Source organism: Mchenga conophoros, linkage group LG5 (assembly GCF_057382185.1).
Source record: "Mchenga conophoros isolate Kocher_MC1m ecotype Shallow Benthic linkage group LG5, M_conophoros_male_GT1.1, whole genome shotgun sequence".
Classification (NCBI taxonomy): Eukaryota; Metazoa; Chordata; class Actinopteri; order Cichliformes; family Cichlidae; genus Mchenga; species Mchenga conophoros.
The window spans coordinates 17,745,562-17,764,032 of NC_140530.1; the positions used below are offsets into that span (position 1 = coordinate 17,745,562).

At 39.2% G+C, this 18,471-nt stretch overlaps 1 protein-coding gene across 4 annotated transcripts; it reads right to left on the reverse strand.

Moving 5' to 3' along the window:
- Positions 1-2,616: 2,616 nt before the first annotated feature.
- Positions 2,617-15,734, reverse strand: suox (sulfite oxidase). 4 transcript variants are annotated; one of them, XM_085273770.1, is made up of 6 exons: positions 15,673-15,734; positions 12,838-12,974; positions 7,339-7,409; positions 6,361-6,526; positions 5,470-5,712; positions 2,617-4,703 (listed from the first exon to the last, which is right to left on the reverse strand). In XM_085273770.1, the coding sequence occupies exons 3-6, from the start codon at positions 7,395-7,397 to the stop codon at positions 3,483-3,485; spliced, it is 1,689 nt and encodes a 562-aa protein (XP_085129896.1). In that variant the 5' UTR covers positions 7,398-7,409; positions 12,838-12,974; positions 15,673-15,734; the 3' UTR covers positions 2,617-3,482. The 4 variants fall into 4 exon arrangements, with proteins under 4 accessions (XP_085129896.1, XP_085129894.1, XP_085129897.1 ...); XM_085273768.1 differs by lacking the exon at positions 12,838-12,974 and having other exon boundaries at positions 15,673-15,729; XM_085273771.1 differs by lacking the exons at positions 12,838-12,974; positions 15,673-15,734 and adding an exon at positions 11,922-12,036.
- Positions 15,735-18,471: the final 2,737 nt, after the last annotated feature.

Below are 18,471 nucleotides of genomic sequence, written 5' to 3' on the forward strand. Positions count from 1 at the left end.
ATTTGGAAATCTCAGAAATCCATATTTTACCTACAATAGAACTTAGAAAACAAATCAAACGGTTAAAATAAGACATTTATGATTTCAAGAAAACATGAGCTCATTTTTAATTTGATGGCAGACACACATCTCAAAAAAGAGGGACTGTCTAGCTGATAACAAGGTTCTTGACCTCCATCAAAAGCCTACATCTCTGATGGTAAAAGGGTCCATTAGTTCCTTTGGAATTGACAGATTACATCTGGAAATCTGGAAAGACACCGTCAATGCTGAAAGCCATGTACAGGACTTAGAGCAACATGTGCTCATTTATTCATATGATGTCTTTTTCAGGAAGCTAATGCTAAACAACATACTGCATTACTATTAAAACAGTATGGCTTCATAATAGTAGAGTCTGGGTGCTGGCCTGCATGCAGTGCAAACCTTTCATCAACTGCAAACATCTGGAGCACCATGAAATGAAAACCATGACCAAGAAGACTCAGAACTGTCGAGCAGCTAAAATTCAAATCAGCTGTGTGAATGGGACAACATTTCTCTCCCAAAAGTCGGGAAGCCGGTGTTGTGCCAAAAAGTGATTGTCTGCCAAAAACTGATTTCCGGTATTTGCCAAAAAGCGATTGCTCATATTTAAAGTGCTATCGTCCCTATAGGTAACTTGTTGGGCTATAATATGTTAAACATATGTCAAATGCATCCCTTATGGATGACATAAAGTCATCTTGAGCCACAAACAACATTCGTGTAACAAGATAGAAGCCGCAATCAGTTTTTGGCAGTGACTTTTATATAACCTTTATTTATGCAGTAAAAAAAATCTCATTAACATTAAAAATGGATTTTGTAAGAGTAAGTTGCCCAACAGGACAGCAGAAATGGCAGCAAATATTACAATAGTTCTGTAAAAATATTTTAAGTGAGGATAAAGGACCGGCTTGGTTATAATGTAAGTACAAGTTGTAAAGATACTTAAAAAAAAGAAAATTTTTTAATTCTTTATGTAACCCCTTTGTATCCCCTGTTCACCGAAGTCTATTTACGAACATACGTAAAGATATTACACATAAAAAATACACAGAAACATCAGTTTTTGGCAGACAATCACTTTTTTGGCACAAAACCGGTATGCCAGATGGCCAGTCCAGCAAGTCATACCTTTTGACGAGCTTAGCTCATTTTGAAGATTTCCTGATTTCGTTCAACCCTGCTTTGGCATCTAATGAAAAAATTGCAGATGATGGAAGGCTGAGATTGTATTTTGATGTGTATTCTTGAAAATGTCTGCGATATGATTGGAATAGAGCGCTGTGTACTGAAGTGGCATAAATGTACAGGAGCATTAAAGGCAGTAAAACAGCTGGTCTCAAGATGTGAGTGCATGGTTGGCATCGTATAGCCTCACAGGTACCACACAGGCAGTCTGTTACACCAGCAGAGGAGTCTGAATCCACATTTTTTTATTAGGTTATAGTAATAACTTTTATAACGTGATGTGTCTTTGCTCATAATTATTCAGTTCTAGCACTGATTTACATAGTAGTACTAAGCTAAGAAGAATGACTTATGTCTCAGCTGTCCAGGTTCATGGTAGGCGCGAGAGCCTGAAAAGTTAACAGGACTTCTTCAGTTCTTTTAGTTCTTAAAAAAAAACCTCTTTCTCATCATATCAATGACCGAGAAGACAGATGGTGTGAAACAGGAGTGAAAGAGGTTATCAATGTCCAATGTGAACAACCATCATTGAACAAGAGGCGGTGACTTACACCAGCTTTAGCCACCTAAAATGCAGTCTTGAGATCTCTTCCCAGGATCTTCAATTAACACTCACACTATTCCTTAGGTGACCTCACATGGCAGAGTGGGGCAAGGTCTCACAGGGGGTTTCACCCTTAACCCCTGGTGATGGTAATGACCCACGCCTTTTTTCCACAACTTGGCTCATATGAGGACCCTCAGGATTACTTCCAAAACCCCACTAGGGTTTAAATACGTTGTTCTTTTTCCACTATTTGTTTTTAGAAATGAAGAAGCATCTTCAATGAGAGGTGAAACATCTTTTCTTAATATTTGTCTTTTTATAAAACTTTACAAAGAAAACAACTGTATTGCAGACTTCAGTTATGTTAATCTTGCATCATACTGGCAAAATATTACCATTTACCATCAATGTGACAGTTCTGCGTGTTTGCTGACCTTGCAGTAAACCTCAGGCGTCAGCTTTGTGCTTCCTGCCATTTGCATTTGTCATTGTTGTGAAAGTTAGTTATGTAATTAAAAGGGAAAAAGGAACAAAAGGAGGGAAGAGTAAGACTAGTATGTACAAAGTGTTCTTTTTTTGAGATCGGGCTGCTTTTGAAATCATAAGACAACACACACACACACACACACACACACACACGTAAGTATCTAAAGCAAACAGAGCAGAGCTACGTGACTGACAGGAGGAGTTGTGTGTACCAGCTGGACTGAAAGTTGCTGAAATCCATCTGTAACAACAGCCATCTGTCATCATGGTGTAATTATTCCTTGTACATTAATTTGAGAAAAAAAAAAAAAAAAATAGTGTGAAAGGCCAAAATCAGGAAAAGCTGAATAACCAGACATAGGCCAGTGTAAAGTCCAAGTCTTTATTCATTGTAAGCAGTTAAATACATTTCATGATTCTCACACTTTCAAATATAATCCACCTGTTAATAAGACTTAAGAGCAGTGCATCGGCATATTTTCATAATGTTGTAAAAAAATAAAACCTGCAGTTTCTCCAGTTCTTCAAACAAATGCTAAAATGACTAACCGTTACATTTTACTGGTCCTACATATTATTCTCCCGTCCTCTCTCTGAGTGTAAGGAGTCAGCACTCACTTCTCAACAGTATATTTTTTCTGGCCTCTCCTTACCACACAGGGACCTCTGCTGCGCTGTAGCGTTGTCCTGTACACAGCTGGACTTCAGCTGGAACTTCACACTATAGTTTTGTATTTCATATCTCCTCTGAAAGAGCAGCATGATTAGTCAGAGGCCACAGTCCACCACTGATGCGCTAACCTAAGCCAAACATCAGGTAGATTTTCTTTGAATAGCTCTAAGTTCATCTTCAGTGTTATAAATATGGATTATAAAAAATAAATGCTTCATCATTATAAACCACAGAGCTTCAGAGTCAAACTGAACCACAGTTTTGCTTAAGAATAAAAGACAGTGACTAATAAATGGAGATAACCAGACAATTTAATTTGGCTGTTCACAGCCTTGAGCTTCATCCCATGTGTGTACCGCTGCAAATCTCCCAGGCAACAAAGTGAATACATTTTTAAGGCTGTTTGTCAAAAATATTTCAAAATGTAGTGCTACTCCTGGTTGATCCTACATTTGCTGAGTCCATGACACAAATGTAATTAAAAAAGACAAAAAGAGCCCACTCTGAGATGACTCTGTTTAAGCTCTAAGTCTTTTGATTTCTGTACTTCAACCGCTGAGCCTATTCTTCGTCGTCATCCTCGCTGATCTTCACCTTCACTCTGTGCCAGGCGTTACTCAGCAAGCCCCTCACATTCCAGATCGGACCGAATGTGTCCGGCTGCGTGTTGTAACTGTTGTCCACTGCCTTGCAAATGAGCTCCAGCTCTTGGGCCTCTGGAGGAAGAGGAACCGTTATCTCCCACAGCTTCCATGCCCAAGCTCGTCCTAGTGGGGGAGAAGTTTGATCTCCTTCCTTGTCGCTGCTCTTCAACTTGGCCTCCTTCCACGTCTTCCCTCCGTCCACAGAAACATCGACGCGTATCACCTCTCTGCCCCCGCCGCTCCAAGCGTAGCCCTTCACAGTCAGCATTTCTTCGCTGCGATCGATCACGGAGCCTTCTGCAGGTGTGGTAATGGCAGATTGAACAGGCAGCTCTTGGATGGCTGGAGCAGATTTGTAGTCCACTGTGTCCCAGTCTATTCCAGGGGCGAAACCTTTGTAATCGTTCTGCTGCCAGTGGCTGCTGCTCTCCTGTGCACTGACTACTATTTTACCCAGCCACTTCACGTTGCGTGTGCCCACTACACCTGGTACAACCACACGAATGGGGAAGCCATGGTCGGCTGGAATATCCTTGCCGTTCATTTCATAGGCCAGCAGCACATCACCCTCCTCGCTAACTGCCTTATTTATAGGGATTGAAGCACCGTACGCAGTCCCTGTTATTTCTTTATCCAGTCCTTCAAACTGAACGTGGCGAGCCCACTGGGCTACATCTGGCCCGTAACCTGCAGCCAGCAGGACATCCCTGAGCTTGGCGCCGCTCCATGTCGCATTACCAATGGCACCAAAGCCCCAGTTCAGTCCCTTAACCTGCCGGGTCTTATTCATCTCACTACGGCGGTTTCCTGCACACTGCAGGGTAGCTGTGATGGTGTGTTTGGGGAATCGAGTCTTCAACTCTTCTAAAGACAGTGTGAGCACTCCTCTGGGTAGCCCCTCCACATGTAGGCGATATAAATCGGGGTCCACCTGAGGAACCGGGAGGTGGTTTCTTTTGAAGAAGAAAGCAGTGGGCGTGATGTAGCTGTCAGCGAGGATTTCAGGCGGAGGTTCAGCATTGAAGGGCTTGAGGCTGTTGGTGCGCAGGGCAGGGTGACGCTCAGGGTCAGAAGAGTAGGGGTCTGATGATTTAAAAGTAGATTGCTTCTTCAGGTCTTCCGCTTTCAGCTCACCAATCTTGCATCAACCACAAACACAAAGATTTTATTAGACCAAAACTGCAACTGAACTTCTCTTCAGCTCAAGAAGCTAATAAAAACATTAGCCACACATTTTTTCCTCAGTGACCACTTGAGGGAGTGCCAGCATTCAGCTTACAGCCATGAGGTTTTCCTCAGTATATAGTGTGCAGCAGACCTTTTCATATGTGTCTGCATTGAACAGAAGGGCAAGATGAACAGCATACATTTAAAAAGTTAATTTAAGGATAAATTCAAGCGATGTGCTGCGAAAGCTCATCAACCTCTGTTGCAATTTTTCAAAAATATCTAATGAACAGCATCTACTGTTTTATTATTATGTCAGCTTTTCTTTTGAGTGAGAACCTTATTAAAAGAAAGAGCTCTGCAAGCTTAGCAGTGGGTATGTCTGTGTTGATGTCAAATGAAAGGCTCACACATGTGTTGAGGTCTGCAGTTTGGTTTAAGTGCAAATTTCCACACAGCTATACTTTGTAATATCCCGTTTGACACAACTATTTCCACCCATAAGAAAGTTTTTTTTCCTGGTAAATTTCTATGAATAGCAGTGTTGCTAAAGCTTTTACACCCACGCTCCCCTTTAGCTAACTTACTACAGGGGTGATTATGTTAAACTCTAACCAAGCTCAGTGGTTACACCTGATCTTTTAATACTGAATAACAAACCCCAGTGCAGTACATTTTAACTCCTTAGTATGTAACAGCGCTTTAGTTAAATCAACAGAAACAAGCGGGTTTCTCACCTTATACTCAGAGAGGATTTCCAGCACATGCTCCTGATTGTGTACCGCATAAAGCGACCAGAAGGGCTCAATGGCACCACCTGCTGCCATCATGATTTTCTCCCCACCAGGGTGTATGGAAACAAACTCGGTAATGTCATAGACACCGCCTTGGTAGGTGACCCAAACGCCATCTTTCAGGGAGCGATGCCTTGTAACTTCCTCCTGGCTGATGATAGGAAGCGGGGAGCTCTTCTCTATAGCCTGCACAGAAAGGCATCAGGCATCAGTTTCTATCAAAATAGCAATAAACTAATGGTCATGCACAGACCTATATACTCCCTACTTATATTAAAAACACCAAAAAGTTCCCTGGGATGTCAAAAGAAGAAAATATATGAGCTTTCAACTTTTCAAATTTGAAGCGCTACTGCTGCTTACTACCTTAACATAAAACCGTGTGGCCTTTTTTATTTGACTAGATAAACAACCAGTAAGCAGCTCCTTGAGAGTTAGCACTGACTGCTTGCATACGAGCCTCATTAGGTACAGCCTAATTCCTGGAAAGACATCAGTTGACATTTAACTGTTAAAGTTAGAAAATGTCAGACTTGGCAGTTTGAGAAAATTATGCTGTCGGTGCTGTTAATCTGGTTGTACTGCTGAGAAAGGGTTTCTGTAACGACCGTGGACTTTGCAGGGCAGTGCTCTGTTTTTGCTTGACAAACTCTGAAGGTACAAAATCTGCTGATAAAGATTTTTGCTGAGACGGTGCAATTTTAAATTTTCATTTGCTGCTGTGGTTAAAAACATATGTAGTTAGCATAATTTAGCAAATTATGGCAAAAAAAAAAAAAGTGCATTAAACTTTAAAAAGAAAGTAAAAATGGACAGATATTGTCCGTTTGTAACCTTGTGACGGTGTAGACCATATGCTAGTACAGCCCCTGTGCCAGCCAGCAGTCCTGCCAGGACGTGTCTCCAGCTGGCACTGAAGCCATATTGGTGAAACCTCTGGTCATTGCTGCTGCTGCAGAGACGAACTGCACACGATGCAACTACAGGTGCCACCTGATTTCTGAGAACATTTTAAAAATGGAAATATAACTTTGACATATATATACACACACAGCAAAACCTACTAGTAAAATTCTAATGAGAATGAAAGTGAATGTTTGGTATGACCACCTTCATTCTTAAACACAGTCTGACTCTCTTAGGCAGCTTTCTTGTCATTTCATTAACTAGTCTTCAGAAGGCTAGGCTTCTTGAAGGACATTTAAAGCGCTTCTTTGGAAGATGGCTGCTCTTTGTTCGGTTCTCTGTCATAATGATCCCACACTGGGTCAGTAAAGTTGAGGTCTGAGCTCCAGGATGGCCAATCCATGACTGATGCATGCTTTTACTGCACTGGCAATGTGTTTGGGTTAAGCTGAAAAATGTTCTTGTCAATCAGACACTTTCCAGGTTTAAGGCACTTCTGCATTTTCTTTACTTTTTATTCACTGGAAGCTACAGCCATCATTTGTTTACAGATTATGCCTGTGACAGAAAGAAGAAGTGCACAATGCAAGACAAAAAAAAAAAAAAAAAACTAAGACATCCTGTAGTTGTCAGTTTTCTGTCAGTTTTAAATATATTCCAGGTTTTTCCTGGTGAACATGTTGCTAATTGCTACTGTAGCACCAAAATAAAGTGCAAGCTTTTAGATTTATTGTACACTAAAAACGTAACCTAAAAACTCGTAACACTAAATTAATTTGCAGGTACACAGTCTGTTAACCAGAAAAAGTTGTCTTAGTGGAGCTCAGCTACTGAGCTACATCACAAGTAAAAATGAAGTAAATTATATGAAATAAACATTAGAAATACGTTGTTATAATAATGTACCTGTCAATGCTGAGCGGGCCAATTGGATTCAGCCTGTGGCAGCGTCTGAGGAGCAGCATTGCATTGACGTTCTGACAAAGAAAGAGAAATAAAAAAATAAAAATAAAAATAAAAAAAGCACATGAGCATCATCTGGTAGCTGATCATTATTTTTCCATCCACACTTTGTTAGCAGATAAATGTACTTCTGAAAATGTCAGTAATGTGAAACATTTCAACAGAGTTCCCAATTTTTACTTGTATAATTCAATGTTGTTGCACTCCTCGAGAAACTCCAAACTGTGTGTACACTTACAGCCAATGGGTTTTGAGTAAATGACAAACAGAACTTTAAAATGTTTCCATTTCTAATCAACTGACCAACAAGCTGTTACTTCATCCTTCAAAAAAAAAAATAGCCAACCAGCTGAGGGGGAGTGAGCAGGGAGGAGGGGAACGAGGAGGCCAAGGGTTCAATTCACTCTTGTATGTTGTCCAGCAAACAATAAAAACTGAGGAATAGAAGATTGACTAACCCGAGAATCGAGAACAATACCATACCAAACTAGAACTACCAACCAAAAACGCATTTACAGACCATTGATAAACCAGAAGATATCACATGACATAGCTGTGCTTTATCAGGTGATTACACATATCTTATCACAACAGCCATAAACATTACTTTGACTTATCTGACAGCTTTTAAAGAAGCAGCACAGTTACAATCTAACCACTTTCTTTTTTTTAACAGAAAGCGTTGTGCAACCACCGAGTCATGTGTTCACAAAGCTGAACAGAAGTAATGCCATGACCTCAGTCTGTCTCACTCAGAATGACAACTGAAAATTTCACTTTTTAGCAGAAACATCACCAAATCTAACCTTTCGGAGATGTTACAACTGAGCATATCACCATAAACACAACTGTATTGGTGTAAAATAACAACAGGGCTACAGAAAAACATCTGTGTGTGTGTCTAACCTGTAGAGTTAAGCTTACCTTATATTTTATCATATAAAGTATTGGGACCAAACTTGGTACAACGCTCTGCACGATTCTGCACTGTTGATTTCAACTACAAACCTGATTTGGACAGACTGTATTTAAAAGATGACACAGCTTTTACAGTGGTTCTGGTTTTAAATGTGGATGTATACTAGCAATCATGATTCTTGGCAACATATTACTTTATGAATGGGTGTAAGACGAGCGACATGCAGCAGTATTGTTACAAGTATGCTAACATGTGACAAAAGCACAATGATGCGGTTTTTGTTGGCACCCACAGCGATAAGAAAAAGATAAATAGATATAGAAAATAAATACATAAAACCTTGATTTATGATTTGTATTTATGATTTACTCCAACTTGAAAAACAGATTTTTGTTCATCAAAAGGCTTGAAATAACAAGAAAATGCATAAAATCCTGTTAAATAAGGTATCACAGACTCTTTGTGTCTGAATGGTGATAGATGGTGAAATATCCATATGAATTTATGGGTAGAAGTTCATAGGCCACGATGCAGGGTCTCACACTATACGGCCTGATATGACCTGAGTGCTCAAACTGTGCATTCATAACATGAAGCTTATCATACAAAATCTGTCTCTCGCTCTCCCTCTCTCTGTCTTTCACTCACTCACACAGGCACACACACCACCACCGTCAACTTTGCTAAATTACTAATGAAAAACATTGACCAGGCAGCTGTGATTGAGCAGCAATGTCCATCCAGCTCTTTTCATGGTTGTTGTAGTTGTGATAATTTTGTGAGGCCACATTGAAAAGCCTCGGATACGGAAGCGTATCAATATAATATCACGTTATTACAATATACAGAATTATCACGTTCGTACAATATAAATATTATATAGGCTACATCGCAGCTCCAGTCACGCTTCCATCAATGTCTTTCTCGTCTTTTCCCAGAGTAACAGCCAAACAGGAGGATCTATTGGCTAGCACTGCTTAGCCTTGCACGCATTCTTATTTTAAACTTAACCCATATGGAAAAGAAATAGTAAAAACTTATGCGATTACTCATGAAAGTGGCCACTTTCATGAGTAAATTATATAAGGCTTACATGATTTACTCATGAAAGTGGCCATTTTCTCATTACTTTCATACATTTTAGTAAGTATCCAAAACATATAAGTTTCATTATATAATTTTTCAAGGGATCTTATATCCATTTTCACTCTTATATGCTTTTCATACAAGTTTCACACAAGACAGATACAAACTTTATAAGATTTATATATATCTTTTCCATATGGGTTAATCTGGAATTCATTGCAAACTGTTTGTGCGGGATATGAATGACAAGATTTTGTTTTTCTACAAGAGTTAGTAAAAAAACATCTCCAGTGTGATCGAATCTTCTTGCCAAACATCCACAGCTTTGCAGTGTATACAGCACTATAATGACCAGAGCTAATTCTTTTGAAAACCTTATATCTTTCCACAGGTCTCAACTTCATCGGACATCGCCTAGACAGAGCTGGATGAGGCCAGCGCAAAAAGCAGCCTAACCGACTAAGATGATGGATCCATGGGGTCAGGAAAGCCAGAAGCAGGGCTGGAGAGGTACCTTTCATGTCCATTCACTGGAGGTGTGGCTCTATTGCATGGTGTTCCTCACATCAAGAAGCTGTTGATCAAAATCAATACAGCTCTTCCTGCATCTGGAGCTTGTGAAGGACTTCTCAGTCATGCAGGACTCCTGTTCACTGATAAACAGTGACAGCTTCACAGCAAGAACCTTGAGAGCAAACTGCTGCTGAAGCTTACCATCACCTCACTGAGTGAAGAAATGGCACATTTTTGCTAAATATGCAGAAATAGATGCACACCCATACAACTTATGGTAAACTGAGCTGCCTTGTATGTACATATGATGAAGATACCTCGTTCTAATGTTTTCTCTGAGGCTGCTGTGCCATTTGGAGCAAAAATGAATATAAAGTTTACAGCATATCTTGTCACTGGAAATTGTTTGCACTGTTTATATATTTATATTATTTACTGTAGGTATTGGTGAAAAAAGCTTGTTTGAAAAATGTTGTGAAAATCTGAAATCTTGAAATTAGAATTGTTGTGCCTTATTTTGTTGATTTTTACATATATTCCTTTTGAAAATACTAAAATTTGTATATTTATTTATTGTTTGTCTGATAGCATTTATTTATAAAAATCAGACATTTCAAACAGTTACTCGCTACTTGCGTAGTCTTTTCACCAAGTACTTTTTTACTCTTACTCAAGTAACTTTTTTGAAGACTACTTTTCACTTTTACTTGAGTAATAATATTTTAAAGTAATGCTACTCTTGCTTGAGTACAATTTTTGGATACTCGACCCACCTCTGAAATTCAACCACAATCAGTAACCACAACCACAGACACAACTTCCCCCAGCACAGCCTGCCAGGGCAGAGCTCAGTCGCAGCTCTGAATGGTGAAAGGACGAATGAATAAATGTATGTTACAGCCTTACCAACTGATCTAATCAGTCACCATCAGCATTTATATCATCCAGTAGATGGAATTTTAAAAAGAAAGGGATAGGATAAACGCCAATCACCCATGTTATGAGTGTTAACATTGCGTAATTTGTCCAGCCTTGGCTTGGATTTTACCATCTTTGGTAAAATCTTTGGAAAGCAACAACAACAACTGATCCCAGCAAGGTCGGGCAGAGCATAAAGGAGTAAATAACAACACACAAATGTTATGTAAATATGTGCCTCGAAGAAAAAAAAAAAAAATATTGGCCAATATATTGGAATACTGAATTTACAAATCAACAAAATCTGCAAAATCCCATATTTGGTCGGGTTCAACATTTTTTGTAAAGTGCTAAATCACCTTGTTTCTGTAGTATCTGCTAGTATCTGCATGGTGTTCCTCAAAACTAACACTATGGACAGGACATACTTACACTTCATATGTTACACTTCATAAAGTAAATTACATGTATTAGCAGACTTATATAAAATGTATGAAACTAAAATGAAAACAATATAAAATCCTGCATTTCAGAAAAAGTAAACTAAAAGGACAATATGTACTTTCAAAACAACCAAGACAGAAATAAAATACAGAGGAATGTCCTTTTTACTTTGGTCAAACCTGGCAAAACAACCAGCATGGACAACATCATCATAATAATAATACCAAAAAAGGAGTATGAGGGCACAGAAGCTCCAGGTCCCTGCTGGTTCACGCTGAGTACACATTAGCTAAACCGGTTAGAGGCTTCTGATGACAAGCGAGGGAAAAATCTATTAAAAATCTTCACTGACTATTTTATATTAACCACAGCGAACCAAGGCGGCAATAATCCTAACGAATTCAACACAAGCACAGTTTTAATTTAAATTTTATTTTATTTTTTTAAAAATGGCAGCACTTCAATGTCTACGTAACAAACATGCCGGCGTTGCGCTTCATCACCATCCTCACGGCTAACCTAGCTAACATTTCAGTTAGCAAGCATGCTTCTTGTAGCCCTTCCTCACCCAACTTGTAAATAAGTCTTCATGAACAGAAGAAATCAGTTTTCTCCCGCTTTTTGGTCCAAACCGCAGCGCACTCACCTCTCTTGTGTTTCTGTGTGCAGTGTTCTGTGTTGCTCAAGATGCCCGAAGGACAGCTACCCTGTGGATCTCTGAACTTACCCACACACACAGTGAACGAGGAACGTTCAAGAAAGCCACTACTTCATCCACGTAATGACAGCACAGGGCACGCTTCATCCGCCGAAATAATTAATAATAAAACTAAATTTTGAATATTCTGTCTTAAAAATAAAACAACTTCACTACTAACTGTCTAACAAATAAAACACCTTTTTATACCTTTAATTAACCATGTACACCTCGTTATTATTTTTTTGCTGCAAAATATAAAACATTTATTAGCGTATTATCATATAGTTATTAATGTGATATCAACATCTATGGCAGAATTTTACATAACAGGCATTATAAACAATTTGCTAAATTGACTGTGCCAGCAGTGACTTTAACACGCTCAGCTCTAGTTAAATGACCAGATAATCCTGAACGCACCTGATTGACAGGTTAAATACTAACTGGTATGCAGAATACAGCTTGTCCTCCACACCAAAAATTGAGATAGAGCAAGAGAACAGAAAACACAGAGACCACACCCTGAACAAATGCACAAATGTAGAAGCCACGAAAAGCCTTCATGCGCTGCTAAAACGAGCAAATATAATGAATGGGAACAGCCTCACTTTCACAGAGACAAGAAAGCTCTGAAGGAGCTGCTAATGTTCCAGACACAAGACTAACTGAATGTATTGTTTCTTCAATCAGCACAGCAGTTTTCCGCTTTGCTCATGTAACCGAGGACAAGGGATGAGTAAACGGGGCAAAGAAATAAATTGATCATTTATTTATTACATGAGTTAGACATACAAATTCCCAGTCATTTCCAGACAGGACTTACAACACATCCTGCTGATATCCCAGAGCACATGAGACTTACCACACAAACTGTGCGAAAATAACAACACTGCAACCCGTCACACCCCGCTTAGCGACACTGCAATCGTGGCACACACACACCGCAAACAATTCGGGTCTCAGCGCAGCTGGGAATCAGTGCTATGCATGGCCTGCGATCTGGGAGATAAAGGGAAGTGGCACAAACAATTAAAAAACAAAAAGGGGGATTAGTCCGCCCTTACACAACTTACTCTCAATCAATAACCGCCTTTACGGCTGGACGGACTAACCAAAACAAAATTACAAATCAATCAAAAGAACGAAAAAAGGACGAAAAAGGACAGCAGAGACAGCACAGCTGAAAAACAAACAACATTATCAATTAAAATATTACCCAATAAAATATCAATTTTATGAAACCATTCAAAATCATGAAGCTAAAACAAACACTCAACATACCTACAATATTGATCAGTTTCCCTGCGCGCAGTCGATCTAGGGCTTGATCAATTCTTCTATTAAAATTCGTGGTCACACCAGAGGCGGAGCCAGACATTTGAAACACCCGGGGCTTAGCCCTAAAGGGTAGTATGCATGTGGGATTTTTTTTTTTTTTTTTTTTTGGGGGGGGGGGGGGGGGGGTTAGAAATGACTGAAAGATTAATTGGCTTTGTTTTGAGTTTTGTTCAAAAAAGAATGACTTCATATAGGGAAAAATATATATCACATGTGCAGGACACCTTAAACTAGTTTTTTAATTAAGCAGCAAGGCAGAACAAAGTCTGGCTGTATCAAGACACGAGGACTAAACCCCAATTCAACCAGACCCAGAACTGATCCTGAATTAAAACAGGACTACAACAGTTCAAAATCAGGGCTACTTGGGACTTAACCAAGACAGAATCAGAATCAGAACTAGATGATAGTAGCACTAAAAATCATCATAGACCTGCACTACACTTATTTTTTTAATTCTACCAAAGTACAATATTTAGATTGAGAAAAGTTTATATAATTATTTAGCCTTGTTGTGCAAACAAGCTGCATAACTTAATAAATACAGAATTTGAAAAATAACAAACCTAAAAAGAAACACTAGGTACGAGATACATGAGTACCTATGATACGGTGATACTTGTGGTAAACGACCATTTGACTAACATGTGTGTCTACCTGCTCTTGTTCATCTCTGTTCTGTTCCCATTCTCCTCTCCCTCTCTCTCTCTCTCTGTTCCTCTCTCTCCCTCTTTGTGCTGACAATCATCAAATCTACAGTTGAAACCAGATATTTACGAACTCTTCAGATCAAAACACTTTTTTTAATTGTAACATCAAATCAGACTAAATGTTTTTTTTTTTAGATTGATAAATATAAAAAACATATTTGTTAACTTTAAGAGTAAAGAGAGAAACTATCTGTATTTCTTAATTGTAAATGGCACCAAATTGTATTCAAACTTGAGCCACACTTATGGAGCTCCACAATTCTTTTCCTGGTGTTTTGGTTGATATCTCTTGATTTTCCCATTTCAAAGAAACAGGCTCTGTGTTTTGCCTTATATGCATCCACAGGTGTGCCACCAATTTACTCACATGGACTCTACTAACCAATCAGAAGCTTCTTCAGCTCAGAATGGAATCGTCTGGAGTTTTCTTATTAATTAACAATAAACTTAGTGTATATGCACTCCTAAATTTGATGAAAGTGATAAAAATAAAAGCTCTGTCTCTTTTTATTCTGACATTTAACTAATTCAAAATATATTTCAATATTTATCTAAAACAAAAATTTACTCTAAATTGATGTTGTACAGTTAAAATGTTTTACGTTTTCTCCCTAAAGTGTATGTAAATATCTGGTTACAAATGTGAATATCCTGCTGTGTACTGAAATCCCTCTTGTTTTGCATAGAAATATACTGAACACCATACATAGCATAATATATAAAATAACATTTACCTGAGTTTTTTCTTTGAAAGAACCCTCTAATGTCCATTCTTATATTTCAGTGCATTACTGAAACCGATTTAGTCGGGGAGAGTAAGAACTGAAAATATGAAATAAACACGCGTAAGCTAAGACTCTCTAAAAAAAAAAAAAAAGCATTTGTTCGGCTTTTCATTTCGCCATTTGTTGATTCACTTGAAGAGCAAGTAATGTAATATTGGTCAAGTGATCAGTTTGATATCAATCTTTCGTGATGCACAGTCATATTTACATTATTTGTACGGTACGAATGATTTGCTTTGGTACCTGGTCAAACTTAAGCTCTCCTAGTATGGCTGGCTCCGTTTCTCCAACAGCGCACTCACAGGCGGCAGCTGCCCTGCCCCCTCGCTCAGTCGCTTAGTGCCTGAGCTTGGATCATAAATGGCCTGTATTTGTATAGCGCTTTACTAGTCCCTAAGGACCCCAAAGCACTTTACATAGCCAGTCATCCACCCATTCACACACTGGTGATGGCAAGCTACATTGTAGCCACAGCCACCCTGGGGCGCACTGACAGAGGCGAGGCTGCCGGACACTGGCGCCACCGGGCCCCCTGACCACCACCAGTAGGCAGCGGGTGAAGTGTCTTGAATCATACCAATATCAGGGGGGATTCACGCACAGTCGTAAATTCCCACAGTGTGCACTATGTGCTTCGAATATTGTGTGTACTTTTTGTTTTATACAGTTGTCAGCCAGGCATCCAACTATGAAAAAATTACACTCCAAAAGACCCCGGGCTTCTGACAAAAAGACCCGGGCTTAAGCCCAGTAAGCCACCCCCACGCTCCGCCCCTGGGTCACACTAAAAAAGTCCAATGACACATTAAAAATAGACACATGCAATAGCAAATGATCCAAACAAAGATGGCAAAAGTCTCTTACCGACAGTATACCCACTCGCACCTGAGTGAATTAATTGCCTCTGGTTTTTTCCACAGAAGAGCGCTGACTTCACCCCACACACCCACTACCTTTTCTCAGCTCTTCAGCCAATCACCTGGCAGAAGGCAACAAACTGCCAGGTGACACTTGTTACACTCACTAGTCTTTATGCATGGTAAACTTGCAGAAATGGTGGCTGCCGCCTTACTCTACACTTTTGCAGATGTTCTGCTAAAAATTTATATCTGGTCGTTTGATTAATCATCACAGTGGAAAGGAAAAACTCCTTTTTAACAGGAACAAACATTTAATAGAAGCGGGCACAGGGAGGGGGTGAGGGGAGGAAGAGAGCACAAAAGACCTTGTACTTTCTTTTCAAATGCAAGGAATTTGAAGTGAATCCCAAAATTTGGACCAGTAGCATGACATTTATCCATCTGCATTCATATTTGTAGAGGTTGTGATAGCTCTGACAGGTTGGCAACACGGTTACAGTACCTTCTCAAATTAGTGCAGATATTATTATGATTGAGCATTATTGCTCCCAGACACATAGATCCTTATCCATTCGCTTCCACTTATCCTTTTCAGGGCGAGATACGCCCTGACACACAGAGACAGACAACCATTGGGCAATTTGGATTAATCAGTTAACCTATTCCCACAAACTGCATGTCTTTGGACGGTGGGAGGAAGCCAGAGTACCTGGAGGGAACCCACACAAACACAGGGAGAACGTGCAATGGAAATGGAATTGAACTCAGAAACGTTTTTATTCTGTGCATCTCAGCAGGAAGAGGTGAATGAAACTGCAAAATGAAGACAAAATGCCTTTTTTATGATGGCATGGCAACCTGTTTTCTCTTTTAATCCCATCTTTTCAGTTTCATTTTGAGGTCACGCCCGCAGTTTCACTTTCCTTTACACATTCAAATGGAAAACCCTGCAGTGACTCACATTTTGGAAGAACTTAGCAGTGTGCCCACATTGGTCCACTCTTGTGTTTGATGTGTCAGAGTGTTGCCCCTTTCCTTTGTTTAAACTTGGCCAATATGTGAGCTTTGCCATGTTTGAGTAATCCAGTCAAAACTGGTCTGAGGACAGGGTTGCTATGTCAACAGCAGATTTAGTGGACTGCCCTATCTTTATTTTGGCAATCTCCTGGTACATTTGTGAATGTGTGTGTGATTGGGTGGATGACTGAATATAGTGTAAAGCGCTTTGGGGTCCATAGGGACTAAGTAAAGCGCTATACAAATACAGGCCATTTACATTTGCACACATAGTCTTCTTGTAAATCAAAATATATATTTTCGTATCCAAGTAGTGATACATTGCCTTTTCTTTTGTTTCTTCATGTTGTTGCTAGGTAGCCCGTGAAACAGGTACTCATGTTGTGTATTTTAACATTTCACAGACAAAACCTGGTTAATGACAGATTCCACATGGAAAGAGAGCCACCAGGTTACATTCAAACTTTACACACACCTTATATAAATATTTAAGAGTTACTTATGTAATACTAACAGTCTGCCAGTGGTGTGTAGGTTGTTGCAATTCGGTGGAATGTACTAATTTACAAGAGTTGTAAAGATCCCTGTAGGGTTCAGTTCAGGTGAAAAAATTGAATGGATTATGTTCTTATTGCTGTGGAGTTCATATAGATTTTCAACAGCTTATAGAATTTATTCTCTGAGCAGTGAAAGAGGTGGGAAGAGTGTGTAAGTGTTTTTATGTCTCTGTAGGAAAATTCTGTCACATATGTGCATAATAACACCTAGAATAGTGATCCTGTTGTTTTGTTAACTGGTTGGCTTTCTAGTGCCATCTACTGGTCAAATGTACTCCTCGTGTCTTAATACTTCAGCACTTTGGTAACAAAAAGGGTGACACTTGAGAGGAATCTGGATTTTCTGGTTCTTTAAAATTCATCTCGAACAAATCAGAGCAGGATGGTTAAACCTGTACTGACATGCTGTCAGTTTAATGAAATGTGTTATTTTGTCAGTCCTTTAAATGCACTTGGTATGTATTTTGGGAAGACCATTGACTATTCATGCCTCATTACTCGTTGTCATTCAACAAAGCTCTATGGTGAAAATAAAGTTTAATGTAAAAGTTAATGACTCTACTCCATCCTACAGTAACTGAATGTTAGGCAAGATAACTTCCTCTAGGATTAATAAATTAATAATAGAGAATGAAATTAGTTTTGTGAGCAAACAATATTTTAGCCTAATTAAGGCATATTAAGCTTAGTTAAACAGAAGAACAGGGCAAAGGCCTGCAGGGCGCCTCTTATACAACAAATAAAGCTGTTGCAGACTAACAGACTAATATCACACAGGAAGAGCAAAGGCCATAAATAATTTTCCCCTCAAATTCTCCCAATCCGTGCATTGACCTCACTGTTATAGTTTAGTAAAATCTTTCTTACTGTTGAGATGATGGAATAAAACTGATTAAACTTAAGTTAAAGGCACTCAGCCCAAGAGGAACAACGTAATACACTCAGTTTTGCTCACATGCATTACCTTTTTAATTTGAAAAGCCGAACTAGCGATCACTGGTGCTCTCAGACACTTTAGTGGTGTTCAGCACTTAAAGTGTCTAAGTTAAACAGGGAGTTCATTTTCCGTCAGTATGCTTCATCATGCATGCATGCATGCTAAATAAGCATATAAAGAGTCTCAGTCAAAAGATATAGTGGACTTATACCTCGAGTCATCTTGTGTAAAGTCAATATTCAGTGTTTTCAGATGTTTTTCTATTAACTTCTTATTTACAAACAGATTTCTT